The sequence below is a fragment of the Astyanax mexicanus genome, chromosome 7 (genome assembly GCF_023375975.1).
Source record: "Astyanax mexicanus isolate ESR-SI-001 chromosome 7, AstMex3_surface, whole genome shotgun sequence".
In the NCBI taxonomy this organism is placed as follows: domain Eukaryota; kingdom Metazoa; phylum Chordata; class Actinopteri; order Characiformes; family Acestrorhamphidae; genus Astyanax; species Astyanax mexicanus.
Genome location: NC_064414.1, coordinates 32,605,732 through 32,628,289, shown reverse-complemented (window position 1 = coordinate 32,628,289; position 22,558 = coordinate 32,605,732). Strand labels below are relative to the sequence as shown.

Below are 22,558 nucleotides of genomic sequence, written 5' to 3'. Positions count from 1 at the left end.
AGCTTAAATCTGTCCCGTTAATGTCAAAAAGGTGAACACAATAATATTGGGCAAATGCTCTGAGAAGATTTGAAGCACTCCATGCCAGCAAAAGTACAGGTAATAAAGGGAAAACACCCGGTGACCTCAGATACAGATACATCCGTGGTAAAGACAGCAATTCATGTTTGGTCAGGTTTTTGAAGCTGCTGCACTGCTGGAGCCTTACGATGGATTTCCTGAATTTATAATGCAATATGCAATGTGTTTTATATTAAAAATTGTAACGTGTGTGTCTGTGGGTAATAAGAGAGTTATCAATGTCGACTTCAAAGCCTGGAGAGAGAACAGATTGCTGCTAGGTTTTGCTGAGATCTGCGGGGTGAAGCTCAAATGGAAATGCTGTTAGAGTTCTGTAGCCAGCAGCGCAAAAAGCTCCTTGCAGACTATTTTAGTCAGACAACAAGCGAATCTACAATAGGCTGAATGCGTTTTTGAAAGACGTATAGTCATGACGCCGTCAAAGAATTCCTACACATAATACCATGTCATAAACTTATTTTTCACTTACAGAAGATCCACATTTTGTAATGGCCTTTCATAGATTATTATTACCTAGCAATGTATGTTCTGTCATGGACAGATGGGAACATTGAGAAATTATATTTAATAGTATAAAAGCCATTCAGCCACCGCAGAAAACCCTACATCGATTCTCAGACCATGTTATACATATAAGAGTCCTTGGAAAAGGACACGTTTATACTGCCTTTATGTAGTAAAAAAGAATCCGCTTCAATGATTACTTCTCACATACTTCTGTGCATTCTTTATGATGGAATGGAGGTCAAGCTGTACATCCATTAGAGGGAACTTTAGAGTCAAAAGTTTCTGACAAAGAAAAAGCCAGTGGTGCAAACTAAAGTTAAGGACAGAGGTTCTTTTTTGTTTTGTGCCAGGGTTTATGTTTCACTTAAACTATTGGCTACAATGCCCCCAAGATTTTCAGTGGTACTCCTCCGTTCCATTTGCGCCTGTAAGCTTTTAGATAATGTGCACAAATATGAAAGTAGTGGCTCTGTCCATATCTGTATCTAATGTTAAGCATAATAAATGAGCCTTTACACTACATTTGTCTTTTGCTGTACATGATTAAACTTTAAGTTGACCCAGATAAGTTTACAGAAGTCTTTTTAATACCTGATGCAGTTTGCCTTCTTATAATAGTTAATTTATAAAACATTATATTTTTGAGTATGTCATATAAATATTATAACAACCCTCCAACCTCAGAAGCTCAAGTCAAAGTCAAGCTATTTTATTAGGACTGACAGATACATACAGTATAATGAATTAAACCCCTTAACATGCCTTGTCCCGTATACAGGCTACAGGTGTAGGCGAAACCCTTATTTTCTGCAGTAAAATAAGTTATTTACATTCTAAAATTTTCTACAGGACACTTGGAGAAGCTGCCTGTTCACTCTCTACTCCACTTATTAATAATTCTAGATCAGTAACAGGAATCAACCCAAATTCTGCATGTTTGAAAAAAGACGTAAACACTAGACAAACATAATGAAACCAAAGGTTTGGAGGACATGAACTCTTTGATTTGTATTCAGGCAAATATTTATTTTAAAATGAAGTTTAAAAAGCCAATTTTATGATTTTATTATATATATTGAGACCTTAGCAGATTTACATAAATATTTTTTTTTATATTTTCTATATTTTTGTTTACAATTATGCTTTTCATTAATGCTCCTTATTAAACATGAAAGATTTTTATGTAATGATTGTACAGAAATCCTGAAGATTTAGTGGTGTAATGTCAGGCAGACAATTAACAAAAATCCTGTCCTGTTAAGGGGTTAATCTACAACACCAATTCCAAGTTGGGACTATGTGTAAATTGAAAAATGAAAAACCTCTGCCAATATTTTCTTGACTCTAAAATGCACTTTTATACCCAGTCATGATAGTTAATTGCAGATTGCTCCAATTGCAGCCAACTTGTATAGATTTTTACGTCTAATTTCTTTATATGACTGACTTACTTATTTATATATATTTACTTATTTATAACTTCCTTAAGCATTTTTTAGTAGCATCTGCAGGCATATGACAAGCACTGATGAAGCACACAATGTTGATTCCCCATAAGTTACATTACAAATGTTTCAGTCTCCCTCATGTGAGGTGCGTAGAGTCAGTCAGACTGGATTGGGGGAACCATCGTTTCAAATTAAAGAGAGGTAAGTGTTTTGTAGTCGAGATTTCTGAAATTCTGAAGCATCAGCAGCCATAAAGTCTGTAGTGTAAGAAACCCTGGATATATTAGAGTGGGAATGATTATAGTTACTTTACCTTAATAGGTAGGATAATAGCATAATGCTAGACACATATGGTGTATCACATATTTTATGTTGTTGATTGCACACTAAAACAATTCAAAATAAAAGGTTAACAATTATAGATGTTAAGATGCAGTTTATACCACATTTTTTCAAAATATATTTTGATTACCTTTTGAGTTTATCCTGCACTGCATGATAGGAAGCATTAATCTTCCGAGGGCTGTGGTTCTGTCTTTGAACATTTGAGGCACATTGAGCTTTTGTCTGCTGAGAACTGTATAGTGTGAAACTTCATTGAAACCTCAGGCTGTTGCATTAAGCAGCCTGGTGTTCAGGTCCAGGAGTATGGACTCGCATGCCTGGTGTTCAATTGGAGCAGGAGATGAAAGAGCATTATCAAAAAACTGTGCATTAAAAATGCATGGGTTTGTTATTTAGTGGGATGATGTGCTGTGGGCTTCTTTGCTTTTTTCTATGAGCTCTTCATTCATAGTCAAGTGAGTCTGAAGGATAGTGATTCTCTGGCCATTTGATCACATTCTGCTTTATGTAAGACAGAGTTACTGTATGTCCTGTGGGTGTTGGATGGAGCTATTTGTTTGCGTGTGTGTGAGTTTTCTGTAGGTACCGGTACTTGTTTTGGTTGGATGTGTGTGTTTCTAGATACAATGCCCAGGGATATAAGTCTGTAATAATGTGTGTGGGGAGGCAGAGTGGGAATCTGCTATACTGGGTGTTGTGTGAGTGCATCTATGGGCACAAATTTTGAGCAACTATAAGACAGATGGAGGCTGGTGGGTAAGATCCACAAGCCCTATACCACAAATAAGTGAGTTTAGGTGCCAATGCTTGCATTCAGACATTTCTGCTCTGTTGGGCACCGTAAGTGTGTGAACCGAGTGAGTGGGCCCAGCTGGATCCAGAGTGAGCTCTATAGGCAGGCAATGGCTTTGATAGATGAGTGTCAGAGCTGGCTCTGGAGACGAGTGCAGTCTGGCTTGATTACATAGGCCCAGTGAAGAGCCACAACATTGGGTCAGGATGAAAGAGGATGCTGATGACCAGCAGTGTCTGTGTTAGCCAGAAAAGAGAAAAAAGTTTCTGCTTCCTCTGATATACTTTTCTTAAATCAGTATAAGTTGTCTGATACTATTCACATGTATATGATCTATGGCTGCTTTAAAACATTTTTAATACAATAATGAGTGAATATTTTAATTGGCCCGTTTCTTAATAATTGAATGATTTTGTTAAATCTCTTGACAGCAATATTAAAAACGTAAATATCCAAACACGACTACCTAAAATAAAATGAACATATTTCTTTAAATGTGTCAAGCAGTGAGGCTGGCCTGAGGTTTTTAGGACAGATCAAGGGCAGATGCATAAGATCAAGGATGGTGTCTGAATCACAGGGGAGCAAATCTAATGTGTGCTCTGGAGCAGCAGACAACTATCATTCACTCTCATCTCTTCTGAAATAGTCCTTCCTCTGCAATCTTTCTCTATCTCTCTCTCTCTCTCTTTAACTGGGGGGAATACATACAATTTTCATAATACTGAAGCCAAAATGTAGAAATGTTTATATGTAATGTTATATTCCTTTAGCAATCCTGTAATAAAACTGATTAGTTTTGATTTTGTGCTACGCCTTGCTTTTGTACTGTCTGTATTGTTTGCATCGCCCCTTTCTATAGCCCCAATGCTATCAGAGTGCTGATCACCAGTCATTTAATCTACAGCTCTGCAGAAATTCTTGTTCATACATTAGTTGAGATTTTGTGAACTGTACGTAGTTTTATTAAATTTAATGCCGTACAATATTTCCATGGAATTAGACGCCATAGCACACAGGAATTGTTATCATATCAGGGTCTTGCTTAAAGATAGACAATACATTGAGTTGTTTCAGTGTCCCAAAACATGATTCTCTTAATGCACACAATATGTCCAAATATTTGTGCACATCTCTTATAATAAATGCAGACTCTCAATAAATGAGCAGGTTTACAAAATGTACAGCAAAGTACTAAATTGTCTGGACACTCTAAAAAACATCTCTTAATCTTTTGAGTTTGACAGATGTGCAGATGCTGTACAACATCAGGAACACATTAGTGTCTGAATGTGTGACTGTGTAATATGCAGTGTATCCAAAACAGAGCTGGAATTATATTAAGAAGTACGTTTAAAATTAAGAAAAAATATAATTAGTGTGTAAAAGTTAAACAAAAACTTCCTCTTCACCAAGCAATTGCCTTGATAGAAATGTCTACTTCTCCTCCTGATTGCTGTTTTTCCCTGATTCACTCCAGTTTCCTTCCTTAGCTTCTCTTTTCCCTGCTCTCTGGGGAGTTGGAGAGTGCTTGAAGACCTTAAATGATCCAGCCCAACAGTGTGGTCTCCAGCTTAGGCAGCAGGTGTCGAGACAAATTTGGCCGACTCAGTGCTTCACATGGACATGTAGATTTCGGAATGGACTTGCGGTGAAGTCTGATTCTTAAAAGCTCTCTTTTTTTTTATTCAGGGAATATAAAGTTGGTCTCCATTCAAGCTACAAAAAATCGTCCACGCTCGTTTGAACACTGAGCTATCGGAGAATGTTTACTCTAGATGAGGGATGACAAGGCACTGAAAGAAGAGCCAGAAACTGCATCACTAAATATAGTGCATTGGCTGCTAGAGCTGCTTTGTAAATAAATCTCACAGAGCCAAGCGGTACACTACTCCGAGACGCTCCCTCTGCTACAAGGATTCTTACGCTAAGGGTTTGTCCTCATTAGCTTGCCTGTTAATCTACTGATTGCATACTTTGTAGTCCAGCGAGGCCTAAGTGAGGGAGTTAAATAATGCAGAGGGATGATTCTTTAATGGTCACTCATTAAATTACTTACTGTGAGGTTGAGAGTCTTGAGAGAGGTGGACTACATTACAGCGTTAAAAGCAGGCTGTGAAAAATGCACAAGGTGAGCGGTTAGCTATTCTGTGATGTATTACAGGGGTTCGCTCCATCTGAAAATTATTAGACCACTGATGATCAATTAATGAGCATAGCTTTTAAGTTGATGTGTGTTACTGGTTTCTCTGCGCACTCAGGATAAATAGAGGAGACAGCAGCTGTGAACTAACATTGAGGATTTCACAAGGGAGTTGCTGTGATTTTAATTAAGCTATATTATTTGATCCCACTGAATAAAAACGGAATCATTGTTGTGCTATATTCATAAGATTATCTTTTAGATTATCTTTTTGATGACAGTAAATCAAAATGAATCTAAACTTGATCCTAATGAGAATGGCTTTACTTTATATGGTAAAATTACCATATTTTTCGCACGATAAGGTGTACTAAAATCATTTAATTTCCTCAAAAATTGTCAGTGCGCCTTATAATTTGGTGCACCTTATGTATGAATTTTACCAGTCAGGTTGTAAGGAGCAGTAAATTCACTCTGCTGAAGTGCAGCATTACAGTTTAGTTTTATAGTTTAGTTCACCAGCTCCGAGGCTTCTGCTGTTTAGAGGTCAGTATTATTTTTCTGCAGCCTGCTCCTAACCTTGGCTAGCGCTGCTGGAGCAGCATTAGCATTACCTGCTAACTGAGATATGCGCTAATAAGCTCTTTCGCCGTGCTGAGGCAAATATATCGGACTGTAGCCTGCTGAAAACCCCGGCTAGCACTGCTGGAGCAGCATTAGCATTACCCCTGTAAGGCTATTCCGCCTTACACCCCCTAACCGCACTAAGCTCTATTTAGCTCTTTCGTCACTCAGAGGTGAGTATAACAAACTGTAGTCTTCACGTTTACCGTGTTAAAATAATAATGTTGGACAAACCGCTAGCTAATATCGCCCTGGGTAACTGAAACATTTAGGGTTCCTCAGTGTAGCGCTGTCTGGCTTGCTTTAGTGAAAATCTGGAAACTTTACTGTAGATAAACAGAAGTGCTTTACTCACACAAATGAACAGTTTTCAGGAGAGAAATCTGTGTAGATTAACATCCAGCACTCATTTGACATTAAAAATAATGCGCCTTATAATCCCATGCACCTTGGGTATGAATATAGACCAGAAATTAGACGTTTATTGATAGTGTGTCTTATAGCTTGAAAAATACTGTAATAAAAAGTTACTAGGTAGTCTGGTGATTGGTATGTGTAATTTAAAAAAAAGCAACATTTTAGTTTAAGTTTAGCAAGTATGTTTGGTGTGTGTGTGTCACATCAAGGCTCACCTCATAATGTGCAACACGTTGTGACTCAGAGATGAGCTGGGCATTGCAGATGTTGCAGTAGCTCTCTGTAAAGAGTCCTCCATCTCCAACCCCTGCAGACTTCATCTGAAAGCAACAACAACAGCACGCAACATCAGAACATGCAGAGTCTACAGCTTTTATCTGCCATTTTCACTGCAGCTTACAGCTGTATTTAATTAACAGCCAACTTTTATCAACTTCTCACCTCACCTGTAGGTGATAACTCTTATGTGGATGTTCTAAATATATGGGACTTTATTAATCCTTGTATCGTCAATGTATTATTAAAGCTAGAGGGGATGACAGGTAAGTGTAGGTTGTTCGAAAAAAAAAAACACTGTAAACACTGAAAACAAGTCAATTTTGAAAAAAGATGTAATGAGAAAGACAAAAGAAATGTAAAAAAAAAAAAGGTTTCTGAGAAAAACGTTCTGTTCTGATACGCTGAACAACAGACTCACACTGTCAGCTTTCAGCCTAAGATCTGTATCTACACTCTACATACTACATTCACATCAGACAGTAGCTGTATTATAAGAGTAGCGAGTGATATTTACTGCATGAGGAGCCAGGCAAGTCTAGAGCTGCTAAGTGTCAGATTTAATATAAGGTTCCAGAGCCAATTCAACACATACAGCTAAAACTTTCAGTGCACAATTAGCCCTCTGTTTCTGAATATCCTCAAAGTGACGGTTGAGAACATTCTGGACTTTCTAATTAGCTTAACAGTGGGCTATGAACAGCGACAGCCATTATCTAACTGATCTTATGTGGAACCAACAGAGAACACCACAGAGTACAGCCAGTTGGAAGTAATGTCTCTGATGCCAGGTCTGGTACAGCTACTGTATATTCTGCTGCCACATCAAAAACATCAAAACACCACATCAAAACCATCATTTGTGTTAAAACTAAATCTTTTGTGTTGAAAATGCAGTAGGCAGTTGTTAGTACTTGATGGAGATGAAGTTGAGGCGATGAATATGATATTTCCCATTCACTTTGATGGCCTATGAAGGCTTTGATGTAGTCCAAATCAGTGACAGGCCTTCTGACTGCAATCAGACATGGCCCACTTGTTCATTATCATGTTCCTGTCTTAAAAATGATAGTGAGGAGGATGAATGATGGAAAGAAAACTGCTAGTGTTTTCTATTTAGCGTCCACAGGTATAACTATAGAGCTGCTATGGTTATGTTCTGGATCAGTATTTGCTAGACTCAATATTTCCAATCTAATTCACAGTACATATATGTTTTTCATGGACACAAATTCAAATTGTAACAAGACCTGAGCACTTAATGAGAAAATACACAGTATCTTTTTTTTAGAGACTTTACAGGCAACCAAACCAAAAAGTTGTATTGCTCATTACTGTGCTTTAAGAAAAAGGATACAGTAAAGTGTTCATGTTCAATAAATAATATTTTGTCACATCTATATTTTCATTGGAAAAGCCACAACCACCTTCTTTAACTATATGGAAAATGTATTAATTGAACAAGTGTCCTAGCCTTTTAACCCAAAATGTAAGTTTTACTATATGTGGCTGGCTGTGACGATGCTGTATAATTAAATATGATTCCATTTGTAGCTTTAATACTTGTACTGAATTGACTGTTTTATTTATTTACTTACTTATTCAATTTAATTATAATTTAATATTAAAGTAGATCCTGTGCATGTTCTGTACGAGCCCGACACATCATAAACATCATAAACTTTCTTAGAAAGAGCCCGATTTAAACCCCGCATTAAAATAAGCTGACCAATAACACTTACCTTTTCAACTACAATTCTGAGTTATTTCAATGAGCAAAATCTGATCAGGATGATGTTAATGAAGAGAGCAACATGGAAGAAGCATAGGTCTATTATTAAAGATAACTGTTTCAACTCCAAAGTGTAAGTTTGCATACTGAGCAGGTCAGTAACATTCTAAGTTGTTTCTTTCTAAACTTTTTTTACGCTCACAGCGTGATTTGTTACTTTGCTATATTGTGAGTATCACCTATAGCGTTATATAATATGAAAATAGCATTAAAAAATGTAGGCCTACGTCTCTGTCCATTTCCTGACCAGCCTGACCAGACAGGACCCAAGGAAAGGAGTGGGAAATCTTGGCCCGATCCGGCTTGAGTTCAGGCTCAGCAGAGAGCCTAAAATTTATTCTAAAGTGCTTATTCTTCTAGATGTGCTATCAAACTAATACACTTTTTGCTTGTAGAGAAAGACTTAATGCACTATTTTTCTGTATGTAGCAATTACTGTAAAAACATAGAAAAAATAAAACATTACATAAAAAAAATTATATAGAGCTCTGGAGCTCTTCTTCTGTTGTCTTCATGGCATGGTCTGCTGATGATGCAGCAGCTTTTCAGCCACAGACAGACTGAGACTTAATAAACTGATCAAGAAGACCAGCCCACTCTTGGGGTGACCCTTTGACCTGGTGGAGGTAGAAACGAGTAGGATGACTAAACTGTCATTCATGATGGACAGCAAAACCTACTCCATTAAAAGAAAACACTGCAACATCACTGGAGAGCTCCTTCAGTTGCAGGCTGCTTCACCCCAAGTTTGTGAAGGTGTTGTTGTTATGATGTTGCTGCTGTCAGAGTTTATAACCAGCACTGATCCCAGTAGACCACACTGTATACATTTACACACATATCATACACATTATCAGGGGTGATAGTGAAAAAAAATCCTGAGCCTGAACTTTTTTTTCCTGTTCCAACAGGGTGAGGAAGGGTGGGGGGGGGGTCTGTGTAATAGTCTGTGTATAACCTTATTGTCAAGTGACACATTTTAGATAACGTTTTCATTTTCATATTTACATTTTCTCCACTCTTGTAAAAAAAGTGCACTTTTATTTATTTTTTTTTTCTACTGAGAGCTCTTCTTAAGATGGTGTGTAAAATAATGTATAGAGATGTATAGAGATAATGTATAGAGATTTTTATAAACGTCAGGACATGTGGTCTTACTGTGAACTACAAATGAACAGAAGTCACATTACAGCAGTGTTTCTCAACCCTGATCCTGCATATTCTACTGCATATTAACACTGTTCTGCACACTGCAAAAAACGATTCTTGAGCCCAGTAAACTTTGCTCATTAATATGAGAAGATTTTACCTAAAATTATACTTTTTGAACTATGCTTAATTAAAACAGTATGTACAACCCAATATTTTGTGTGTTTATTTTGTTTAGAAATTTGGAGAAATATTGCATGAATATTTGAGTAAAATCAACATGATTTGAGCCCAGTGATGTTTGCTCATTATAATGAGAAGATTTTACCTAAAATGATACTTTTCGAACTTTGCTTAATTACAAAAATAAGTACAACCCAATAGTTTTAGTGTGTATTATGTTAAGATTTTGTTACGCCTAACTAAACATTTTAAGGCTGCTTGGGAGACCACGAGGCACTGATACAAGTACTTATCTCCACTGATGAAGAACTTTTGGAAGGCAGCGAGCATGGACTGCATGGGTAAAAGAGCACAGTGACTGATTATTTTTGAGATATTTACAGTTGTGAGTTATCTGTGTAGTTTAAGTTGGTTTTAGAAACACGGTGCTATAGTGAACTGTGTTGGCCTGCAGCTATAGGCAAGCATCAAACCGAAAGAAAGGGCAAATGTAGCTAGCTAGCACGTAGGCTAACCACCCGGGTGGCTATTCCGGCACTGGGCGCGTACAAACCGGGCTGGGCCGTCATGCTAACACGCATTAGCGACCCCGGTGAGTAGACCAGAGTCGGTCTAGCTGGCTTAATCAACTTATTTTTAGCGTGCCGTAATGCTAACACCGCGTTAGCGTGCTGTAATGCTAACACAGCGTTAGCGTGCTATAATGCTAACACCACGTTAGCGTGCTGTAATGCTAACACAGCGTTAGCGTGCTATAATGCTTACACCGCGTTAGCGTGCACCGCATTAGAGACCCCGGTGACTAACGCCAGACCAGAGTCGGTCTAGCTGGCTAATCAAAGTATTGTTCGCGTGCTATAAGGCTAACGCATGTTAGCTACAATGATTGGCCACTTCAACCCCTTTTTTACATTCTCCTTTTCACTGAGCAGCTTGGTGCACTTAGTTCTATAATTATCAGTGTTGGGAATAACAGCGTTATAAGTAACGGCGTTAGGTAACGACGTCATTTTGTCAGTAACGGGATAAAATAATTAATTACTTTTCCTGTCGTTACAACGCCGTTGACGTTACTGGTGATTAAAAGCAGTGCGTTACTATATAATGATATAATAACAGTAATTCGAGCGGACCCCTGCCCAGGCTAGTGAGTAGTAACAGGTGTTTCACCATGAACTGTGACCTATAGAGATCTGTGACTCCAGGTCTAAACAGGTGACAGTTCTCGGTGTAACACCTGTTGAACTTGACACGCTCTTAACACGCCCTGGCCCGACGGCGGGCCAGATAAATATAATAATTAATATCTGGCTGTGTTTATGAATAATTACAGGCTCAATATATCAATGACAGCCTGCTGACTCTCAGGATTACGGAGCTGCAAACCGTTTTACTGTCGGATGTACGGTTCCTGAATAAGAGTGCGTTAGACGGTTCGGTCTGTGAACACGCTCTTTGATCCTCCTGGGGTTACTACAGGACACCCCTCACAAGCAAACAGAGAATATCAGCGCGTACCTCAGAGTCCGGGCTTCAGAACCCCTCCAAACATCACAACATCCATCAGTCCAGTCTCCAGTAATCCTCATATCCGAGCACTGCTTTTAGAAAAAAATATTATCAACTTTAACGGTTTATTTTAGGAGTTTCTCTTTGTTCTACAGCGATAAACTGCGCATGCGCGTTTCCATGGGCTTCAGCCTGAGAAAAAAAAGAGGTCTGGGCTCAGCCAATCAGGTGGCGAGTTATGCGGGACAGAGGTGGTAGCCAATCAGAGCCAGTGTTTTTACACGTGTGCCGAAGCACACCTGTGACACTCTCTGTAACTGTTTACTTTTTGCTTTTGCTTTTTTTTTATATAAAAAAAATGTTTTTTTTAAAGGATTTTATTCTGCTCTATTCTGATGTGCAATAAATATAAAAAGTTATGTACAAACACCTTTCTGATCTACTTATTTCAACTGACTGTAAAAATGCTTTTTTTTCAGTAATTGGCCTGCAGGTTAGGGAGACAAAGGGATAAAATATTATTTTTGTTTCTACACTGTTTTACAGAGTTTTTGCAGATGAGCATAAAACACATGTATTTCTATAATTACAGACTGTTTGTTAAAAAAAATAAATGGAGTACATTTGAAATGGTCTAAGACTTTTTTTTAACTGCTTTTAAATATTTAATGTTCAGCTGCTCAACCTGCTGTCTTGCTCATGTTCATCTTACAATATTAAGTTAAGTTAATATTAAGTTTATTCACTGGACAAAGACATTTTTTTATGTGAAGGCGTAAAGTGATTTTTTTTGTACTGTCAGTATTAAGACTTTTTGAAAAAAGGACAAAAAAACTTTTCTTAGTTTTATTTAAGAATATGGTGCAACATTTTTGCAAACGTATTATTAAGTATTGCCAGTTTAAGATTTTTGTTAAAAATGAGTAAAAAAATATTTGTTGGTTCTACGTAAAAATATGGTGCAACATTTTTGCAACCTTATTATTAAGTAATGTCAGTTTAAGATTTTAGTTAAAAATGACTAAAAAATATTTGTTGGTTCTACGTAAAAATATGGTGCAACATTTTTGCAACCTTATTTTTAAGTAATTTCACTGTAATTTTTTTTGTAAAAATGACGAAAAATGTTTCTATGGGTTTACGTAAAAAACATAGTGCAACATTTTTGCAAGCAAATTATTAAGTAATATCAGTTTAATATTTTAATTAAAAGTTATCAAAAAAGATTTGTGGGTAACACTTAAAAACAAGCTTGCAAAAACGTTGCACTATATTTTTAAGTAAAACCAGCACATCATTTTTTACAGTGCATATTCTACTGCATATTAACACTGTTCTGTATATTCTTCTGCATATTAACACTGTTCTGCAGATATTCTTATGATTTTAGCCGATCTGATTCAGGAGTTTAGGGTTAAGCAGTTTATCAGAGCTGTGTGTGGATGAAACTGGTGAAACCGGTGAAACTGCTCACTTACAAGAAGCTGCAGTTCCTCATCCAACCACTAGTGGGAGCTGCAGCAGCAGCACAAGCCCCGCTCTCTTCACTCAGTCACTACTTCAGTACAGCCCAGCCACGGGCTACAGAGCTCAGCTCATCCAGTCTGGAGCGTTTTTTTTTTCCACGTTTTTTTTAAGTTCATCTGTGTAGGAAAAGGTTTTAAAAACGGATAATACAGCTCTCTACAGTTCACCTTTCAGCCAAAGCAGCTAACAGCAGCAGTTGTCACGGAGGCACTGCTCGGATTACATTATAAACAGGTCAGTTAGCGCGCTGCTAACCTCATGATGTTTATAACTACGGAGTTTAGTGGACACACCACGGCTGCAAGGTTAGACTGTTGAAGGCTATTGGAGGTTATTGAAAGGGTTATTGGAGCAGAAATCAGTAAAGGCTGGTTAGATAAGTGATTCACCTCCTTGTCCTTTACTGCGGTGAAACTGCGACTAGCGCTGTCACAGTGATGTTTATTTAACGTCATTAAAACTGATTTTGTCAGGTATTGTCTTATAAATATTTACACAGAACTTATATCTCTCCTAAAAAGCGTTTATTTTGGTCACTAACATTCATGTTTATTTATTAGCAGCGTAAATTACCAGTGTTTGCTTTGGTGTGGATGTAATTAGGGGAATCTGTACCAGCCAGGTTTGCCAGGCACCTGTGTGGCATTAATGTGGCATTTGCCCCGCCCAAGATCGGTATCGGCGATCGGCCGATCGTGGTGAAAGACGACCGGCGATCGGAATCGGCCCCAAAAACACTGATCGGTTCAGGAGGTGTAAAAAAGGAGGTGAATTTTGGCAGTGCATCTGCGATTCTTTTGCTCTCTGCCCGTTTCTTTCGTTTAGCACATAACTCCGCTTCATTTTCACTGTGACAGCTGTCACTCTAGGTGAAAATCAAGATCAGGTGAAAATCTAGGTGAAATGAAGATCAGGTGGAAAACACAATTTTAGTTCAGTGATCAGGGTTAAGAAACTGCTTTAAACTACAAACATAAAGTACTGTACTAAATTCTGACTATCCACTACATCTGGCTTCTAGCTAATTAGCTATATTCATTTCTCCTGTAATCCTAAACTAATAACGACAGTGAAATATGTGAAATAGTGATTAGCTGATCAGGTACAGGGCAAGTTGAACATTACATATATAGTTTATTTATTTTCTAAAACCTTGACTCCCTATCTAGCTAATTCCAAACTCAAGCTAACTCACTAACACAGCTACAGTTTATTAATCACAGTGGGTTTAATCTGTGTGCTGATACAAGAAGTGTATTTTTAACCAGCTATCAGAAACATATCATCACAGTTTACGTGTTTAGCCTACCGTTATCTTTTTTTGAGAAAAATGTCCGTATATCCAGATCTGTTTTTAAATCAGCTGAAGCTGCTGTGTCCGATCCCGCTGCTAAATCTCACAGCAAGGGAGGGGCTTCCCCCGCTCCTCCGCGCGCCGCAAAAACAGCAAGCTGATTGGCTGTTTCTACTGAGAGGCGGGACTTAATACCTGAACCGGCTCTATTTATTTATTTATTTATTTTATTTATATATATATTTTTTTTTATAGAGCCACGCTACGCCGGATTTCTGGCGCGGCGCCGGAACGCTATCACGCTATCACATTATGCCTTGCTATCACTTACTGCTGCTGTAACACTGTGTGACTAATAAAGGATTATCTTATCTTTTAACAAGTGTTTTTGCTCCTCATCTTTTAATCATTGTGACACCCTCAATCTGAACATATTAAATTACTAATTTTGTGCATTTACTATTGCTATGGTTATAATCTATATTAACAGATCTGTTGTTAAAGTTCTAACACACAGGTATTCAAAAATGGATGGAAATTTTTTTTTTTTCCCTTCCTGCCTTTTGGAAAGCTCCACGCTATAGGGCACTGATTAAGGATAAAACAAAAATGTTCAAATGCTTCTTAAGAAACAAAACGAAATAACCTGTACATGGTCTTATAGGGGCAGCGACATCTTTTATTATTAAACTTTTAACATCCTTCAAAGACTAAAGCAGCGGTGCACTTAGGCCAGACAGGTTGTTGTTGTTTGGTGTGTGATCATATTGAAGCACTGTAATCAGTGCATAGGTTACTCATGTGGAGGCCTTATCTTCATCTGTGATGTGACATCATTCCTCCCTCTGCCATCTGTCTCCATGCGCTCCTATCTGCTGGGTGTGACTATAGAGGGAGCGCGACTACGCCAGCTCACCGTAATGCTATTCTGGCTGACGCACAAACCTAGTCAGGATGTCCTCACACTGTGTACGATGATCATCAACAAGAGCATATTCTTCCCCACGTGTTCTTCTATTGTCTCGTTCCTCTGCACCTTCTCTGGAGAACTCCTTGTCAGGCAGCAAAAATAGAATTTCTTTGTGATAAAGAGCTGCATTGTACAGTATCGTGATTCAGTGATGGATACTGTGAAAGGGGAGTGAGGGAAAAAGGCTTTGGACAGACAGAGAGACACACAGAGGGTGATGGATAGTGAGAGCTGGCCGACCTCCACGTAACCAGCAGCTCTTACTGCGTTTTAATCGCAGCACAGCTTTTCAGAGAGAATTCCATCTTCAAAGAAGCCAGGTTTCACTGGCAGAGGTACAGATGAGAATAAGATGACTCTGATTAATCTGCCTGCTCTGCAGGTGGGCTCTCTGCACCCCATTCCACCCCCACTCTATAATACAACGCCTGAGGTAGGAAAATGTCAGCCCTCTGGGCTTGGTAAACTCTGCCCTTCATATAGTCACTTCTACTCCAGTGTCAGCTGTGTGTGTTCTATAACTCCTTTTTTTGTTTGCAGCCCTTAACTAAAGGATGACACCTCTCAATTGTCATGTCTGGGATGCACCTGCTACCACATACTTGCTCTTTACATCCTGATCTCTTGTGACGGCATCAGCCTCTGGATTTAGTCCCAACAGAGTCATCAGGGCTAAATATAAAGCACTATGGAGAGATATTATTATACAATATAATGAGGTGTGAGTTTTAACATGCAACTCATTCTAACAACCGCTTGGCAGAGATGATTAGTGACAGCCATTGTAATATGCACCCCATGTAACGGCATTGTGTAATCTGATCATCAGCGATTACACGGTCCAATGCTCCTTCATTAAAAATACCAAAACAGCAATAACATTATCGCAGTGAGCCCTTTCTGAGACCTAAATGTCTCTAAAGTATCTCCGCTTTGTATCCCACTCTGCAGCGAGACCGGCTCTGATACACATGTAGGGAAAGCACATATGCAAATTATATTCACTTTGGCAGGCCAGAGACACTGAGGCTCCCACTGCTGGCACCAGCTCCAAGCGCTGCACTTCTTCAAAGCGTCATAGCCCTAAAAAGTTGATGAGCGTTTTTTTGGCTGGGCTGCCAGGGTGAGGGGGACATTAAAAATACATCTGCGAGAAGACGAAAGAGATCTGGGCCTCCATGTTCCCTTCACCCTCTTTTTCTCTCACCACCTCATAGAAAAGTGGAGCTTTATAAATCTCTTCGGCATTTTCATGAATGGTGAGCAGATCAGGCCACCAATGGTCTGGATGCAGTGAAATGCCCCTGGCTTGCAGCTTGGCTATAAACTGCTATGACAAAACAATAGTAACGTTTTTGCCAGTCTCTTTTGCCAGAAGCTACCATATTTCTTTACCGAGAAATGGTGTGCATCCATTTGCAATGACAGTGTGAAGCAGTAACATAGCTAAATGGACTACAAATAGTGCTGGGCGATATGACCAATTCCGATATTGACATAAACAATGCAAAAGTCACAGAAAAATAGTGTCTTTGTTATAGGAGTGGGAATCATGGTAAATCACACATTATGACACAATTCTATATGATACTGATAAGGATAAAATACTCCTAAAAAGCAAATACTAAGAATTATGTATTTATTGGCAGTGGAATCAGGAGGGTGGTGAGGGGAGGGTCCCACACAATATCAGGAACAGGTCAATATTTGTCAGAGAACTATACAGTTTTAAATGTCGGTATTGAGTCATTTTTGATTAATTTTCCAAACCTACTACATAGTTCACAAAATTTCACCAACAAAAAGCTGTTTGATTTGGTCAGTACAGTAGAGTACTTGTTAGACTCCTGTTCACCATAAAAAAAAACTGTTTACACCTGGTCACTTCATATGTTTTGAGTATCAGAATTATATCTATCAGAATTATATCTAAATAAGGCCAAGCCACATGCAAGCGCAAGTGTAAATGCAAGAATTCGATTAAATTGTTCTACTTTTTTTCATATACAACTCTATGGCTACAAAAATATTTTATCACACCTCAGAAGTGTTTATTTGTTTATGTAGTTTAAAGGACGGCATGAAAAAATACCATCTATTACTGCCAATAGAAAAAAGAGCAGCATTTTCACCTTTATAATGCAAATGTGGATGACTAATAGCATGCAAGGTCAGCTCCTAGATGTCACTCTGCTGTGATAATTGTTTGTACTGAACTGCCTCTGAAAAAAGCCTATTTTAATATGCCTGGTGTCAGGAGGGCAAATAGAAAAATGTCACATATCATATCTAAAACTCATTTTGCGCTACTAGCATTTAAAATGTGTCACAAGGAGAGGCGAGGCACATTTTAAAAAGCACAGTTATTATCAGAATACAGAGGGATGCACTTACAGTGAAAGCTCTCACAGGCATGTGTTTTAATTTTCAGTGTCTCAATTACGCTGCATTACCTTTTCCTTGAATCGGGCAACACTTCAGAAATCACTGGAGTGCCTCAGCAATATGCTTGCGATGCTCTGTACCGTCTGTTTATATGAGCCTGATGGAAATGCCATCCAGTCTGTAATTTCTGTGAGTGTGATAAGACTCACAAGCCTTCGGTGGGCATGGACACCCTTTAAGTTGACTATTGCCCAGAATTCAGAATATGTAATAGAGCCTCTCTCAGTTTCTCCTTTCACAATAAATACACAGAAAACACTTCCATGCCTTACAAACAAAATATAAGAAAACTACATTGATAAAGCTGGTGGTTAACTTGGAATTACAGTGCCTGGCTTTCCCTAAACACTTAATGCTTGAAGTTAAGCTTCTGATAAATGTTACACTCACTGAATTCAGGCATCTTTGGCAGTTATTTCACATTGGTCACACACAGGTTAAAGGCTATTGTTTATTTATTTATTTTGACTTTTTATTGGTTAATTTTTTTGTCAACACTAAAATTTAAAAAGACAAATATTTTTTTAAGAAAGAATGCTTCTTTATTAATAAAGTAAATGTATAGGCTTCATTTTTATTACCTTTCCACAAATAAACGTGAATAATCACAACATCACAAATAAATGCTAAGGCTTAGCTATCACTACTATCATAGTCCTATACAGCTAATTTCTTACAACCTTCAGCAAAAAGACAATTTGTAAAGAGATCTATCTATGGAATCTATGGAATTATGGTACTAAACCTTTTCCTTTTTTAAAAGATTCCAAAAACTGCATTAAAACATTAAAGGTATATTATCTGAACACAGCAGTTTTCTCTTTGAGTTTATCACATTGCTTGCCATGTTAAAACAGGTTATTGAAAAAATTTGTTTTGTACTTAGGGGCTCCCAGTCTGTAGGTTAGGGATAAGGGTTGAGCTTTTCAGTCAGAAATTTACACACACTGAGAACATGCTCAGACAGTACTGAGCAGTCTCAACAGTACTCAGCAGTAAACACTCAAAATGATATTTATATTATTTTAAGATCAAATAATGAAATGTAATGTTTAAGCTAATTACTAAAAGGGACAGCACTACTGCTACTGATTTTTTAGCATTCTACTTTTGTATGCTTAACCTTTGTTAACACCTCAGATGTACTTCCAGAATTCATAGTGTTCTGCCTGACTCTTGTTGAGACTGGCAATTTCTAAGAGAAGAGGAAAGATGAGGATGACAAGGCACCAAAAGCCGTCAAGCTAGATCTCTGACACCCCGCTACAGAGCAGCAGCATGTCAACCCTAATCGCAATCAGAGCCACCAGGACCTCTCAGTCCACTTGTCCCCTCAGAGGACAAGTGAAAGAGAAAGAGATGCACTGAGGACTAGTGTACCTTTCTTTAGCCCACTGCCTATACTTGTAGTTTTGTGCAGTCAAAGCATTTCCTACCACCTCTTGCAGTTTTTAAACTTTATTCAAGCTCTCTCACAAGGCTATACAAGTGGGCCATAACTGATATAAACAGTCTGAGATATATTGTATTTTACCTCAATTTCAATCTGACACTCTAGGAATGAAAATACTTTTCTGCTCTATTTTAGACTTAAACTTTCAAAAGCTGCAGAAATGACAGTTATCATATCTGTATGCTTCACTTGATGTGTACTCTCTAAAGGCTATCTTTCCACATCTTTAGCACTGTACGCTCACTCAAACACTTAGATAGTCTTCAGTCAGCAGGTGTGGGAATCTTTAGACAGCTTTGCTATCAGGCAGAGGAACTAAAAAGTCCTTTACATCAAAGACTAGCAGGTTCCAGGTTAAATCCTCCACTTTCAGTTCCCTGCTTCACAGAAAAGTCAAGAATCTGTATTGATTTTCAATTTACTTTTTATCCATTTTAGAGCAGTGCTGGATGCACACTGCTCACTTTCTTGTATTCAAACCATACACAGAATATGATTCAGGAGAATAAAACCTGAGTACAATTGTTAAATGATCATTTAGGCTATTACACATACAGTGTGAAACTCTTAGTTAATCAATCAGTACACAAAAATGCCAAATGCAATTGAGTAGTATCATGTCCTGTGACTTTTGCTAAAGAAGCTTAAGAATGCTGCACTGACTTGAGCCCATAATACTAGCATATGTATCTATCGTCTCAATGCTGGCTACCAGCAGCCAGGTGTAAGCGTGTTAGTGCCAATGCTACCCGTTTTTCTGAGCAGAATTAATAGCGACAGTAATTATTCAATTTTTTTATTAATTAACAGATATATTTTATTGTGTAAATTCTGCTGTTTGATATGGCATTTGTATTGTATCTGTAGATTACTCAAATCTTCAATTATGAAGGAACATTCAGAACACCTGAATGTAGTTGCTGGCTTAATGCGGCCCTCAGACAGGTACTGAGTGACACTGGAATATTGAAAATGTGTTTAAAAATGATATGACCATTATAGAAATGTTTACTATAGTGATAAATACATATATCAAATTGTTGTACAGGCCTAGTACTGATTTTAATCTCAATGAAAACTTTTCATTTCTTTCATTCTTTCTACAATAATTCAAATCATCATTTAAACTCTGTTGTGTGTTTAATAAGTGTTTAATCACTGTGTTACATCACAGTTTCTGTTAGAATATGAAACAATTTAAATAGAGATATTTTACATATGTAAATACAGAGGAAATAGAAGATCATTTTTACAACCACCAACAGTTTAAAAATCTGTTCAAATATACACTTCATTTGTTTTGAGGCTTCATAACACACAATATGTCATATATAATATTAATTTGTTTATTTTTAGAGGTTGTTTAAAATGTAAAGCATCGTATACAGTAAAGATGGCTGAATGCAACTCTGAGAGTTAGTGATGCATTTCACTGAGCAATTTTAGTTTCTGCTGTTTGTGGACACACCTTGCTATGACCTTGTTTGCATAACCTGTCAATCATAAAGCTCCTCTGTTGTTTGTTTTTATTTGCCTGTCCTAAAGAAACTGCTAGAGATATTTGGAGCCAAAATAGTTGTTTATATCTGTACATTTATTCCTGCATTTGCCAAAAGCCTTTTCACTTTTTTTTCTTTTATACTTTCTTTAAATGATTGTGGAAAGATAAAGTTAAAATGCAGAAATATAATGCCTATAGAGTAACATCTTGTAACAACATATTCTGTGATGAGGAATGAAAAAAGGTAGTTCTGCATGCACTGTGTTGTGTGCCAGGATGTGTGGACTGGCCTCAAAATCTTTACGTCACAGTTTCTGGCACCAGGCACCGTCATGATCATGAGCCAATGGTCACTGGTCCACCTCACTGCACCTAATGACTGCTTGACCACGCTTGTGTTCATGGGTTAAGTGCTTGGTGTGAAGCAAAGAGAGGATACCTATTCCTGCCTCTTTGGTTTAAGTGTCTCTAAACAAAAAAATAAATAGATAATAAAAGGAACAAAATACTACTGATTTGTAAAACAAGAACATATTAACAGAATAAAAAACACAACACAGAAAATGCAGGCACACTGGGTTTTTTATCCAGTTCAGGTGGAGTAAGCTGTCCGTTACAGACAATCTCAGCTCGTTAAGAAATGCCACAATTACTGCCACAATTTTTAATTCCATTCAAACAACACATGCAGTAGACCAGAATTACAAAATATCTGAGGTTAGTTTTGATGCTTTGTAAATGAGAATATTGGAATGTTCTGAGTTTTTTAAGTTTAACTGAGACTTTTAAAATAGAAAATAATGCTAGTAAAGCTGCATTTTCCACACCTTCAGCAAGAGGAAACATGGGTGGGTTTCCTGAAAATGTTTAATCTTAGCAAATAAAAAAAAAAAACTAACACATGACAAGTGAAAGAACAAACCAGTTCTGCGAGTGTTTCTCAAAAAAATTCACAAAGCGAAAATTAACAAATGAGTTCAAAGAACATATTTGTTGACTCCTCCCCCAAAACAGCAAGCTCAATCAAACCACAAACCTCAATTCTACACTGCCAAATATACAGTATTTATTCACTATTAAGCCCAAAAAACGTAGATATGTGTTGTAATCAATATCATTATACATATTCTAAAATTTGAATAACAAACGAATGTACTTAGGCATTAATAAAATACTTGTGAAAACACATAAGACTAAATATATATAAACAAAAATAACTATAAGTGCTTTGGTGCATAAAAGCTGAGCTTCAGGTTGTCTAGCGGAATAAGGCACTGCCTGCACCTACGATCAGGAGATGGTTTGAATCCCACTGGTTCCCACTCGCAAGGTGATGCTGATCAGCACAATGCGTCTGTGAGCTGATCACTGCGCTTTCCTTTCGAGTGCGCTGGCTACTCGGCAAAGCTACACCTGCAGCAGTTCGAAATAAATGCAATGATTGACTTCACATGTATCAGAGGAGGCATGTGCTAGTCCTCACCTTCCTGGTGTTTGGGCAGTTTTCTATCCGTCAATCTGAAGGACAGTCTTTTGTTTGGGAAATGACAAGACAGTGTTGTCCTCTGTAGAGGATGGTTTATGTGTTGGCCTGTGTCCCCGTAGATCCTGTGAAGGAAAATCTTAAGGCCTTGGTATTCCACAACATTTTGGGAAATTATATTTGTCTAACTTTGTAGAAACAGTTTGGGGAAGGTCCTTTTCTGTTACAGCTTGATTGTTCCCCAGTGCACAAACCTCAACACCATTAAACACTTTTGTGATGAACTAGAATGGAGATTGCAAATGACATATCAGTATGAATGACAGAAAAGCTAAACTAGCCAAAAACAAGGCCCACTTAATTATTTCTAGCCGTATTATTATTGACAAAATGTTATATTATTGTAAAAGTGTTCACAAGCCAGGTATGTGCTTTTCCACAGAGATGAAAATAAAAAGCTCTGACAACAGGCAATGACTTTCCACTCAGCACTAGATGCAGATGGAGAGGATGTCTCCAGGGGGCAATAAAATGTTTTCATTAACTCAGTGGATCACTGAAATCTAAAACTGTATCATGGGAATTATAAAGCGTCACAGCTAAACTGTTTACGAAGAA

At 37.8% G+C, this 22,558-nt stretch overlaps 1 protein-coding gene across 1 annotated transcript in view; it reads right to left on the bottom strand.

Moving 5' to 3' along the window:
* zgc:171482 (zinc finger protein) overlaps nucleotides 1-22,558 on the bottom strand; it is an 88,571-nt gene that overhangs the window by 59,359 nt on the left and 6,654 nt on the right. Inside the window, exon 2 of the mRNA XM_007240385.4 lies at nucleotides 6,574-6,678. Within this exon, the coding sequence (XP_007240447.1) occupies nucleotides 6,574-6,678 (105 nt within the window). The remainder of the gene's footprint in view (nucleotides 1-6,573; nucleotides 6,679-22,558) is intronic.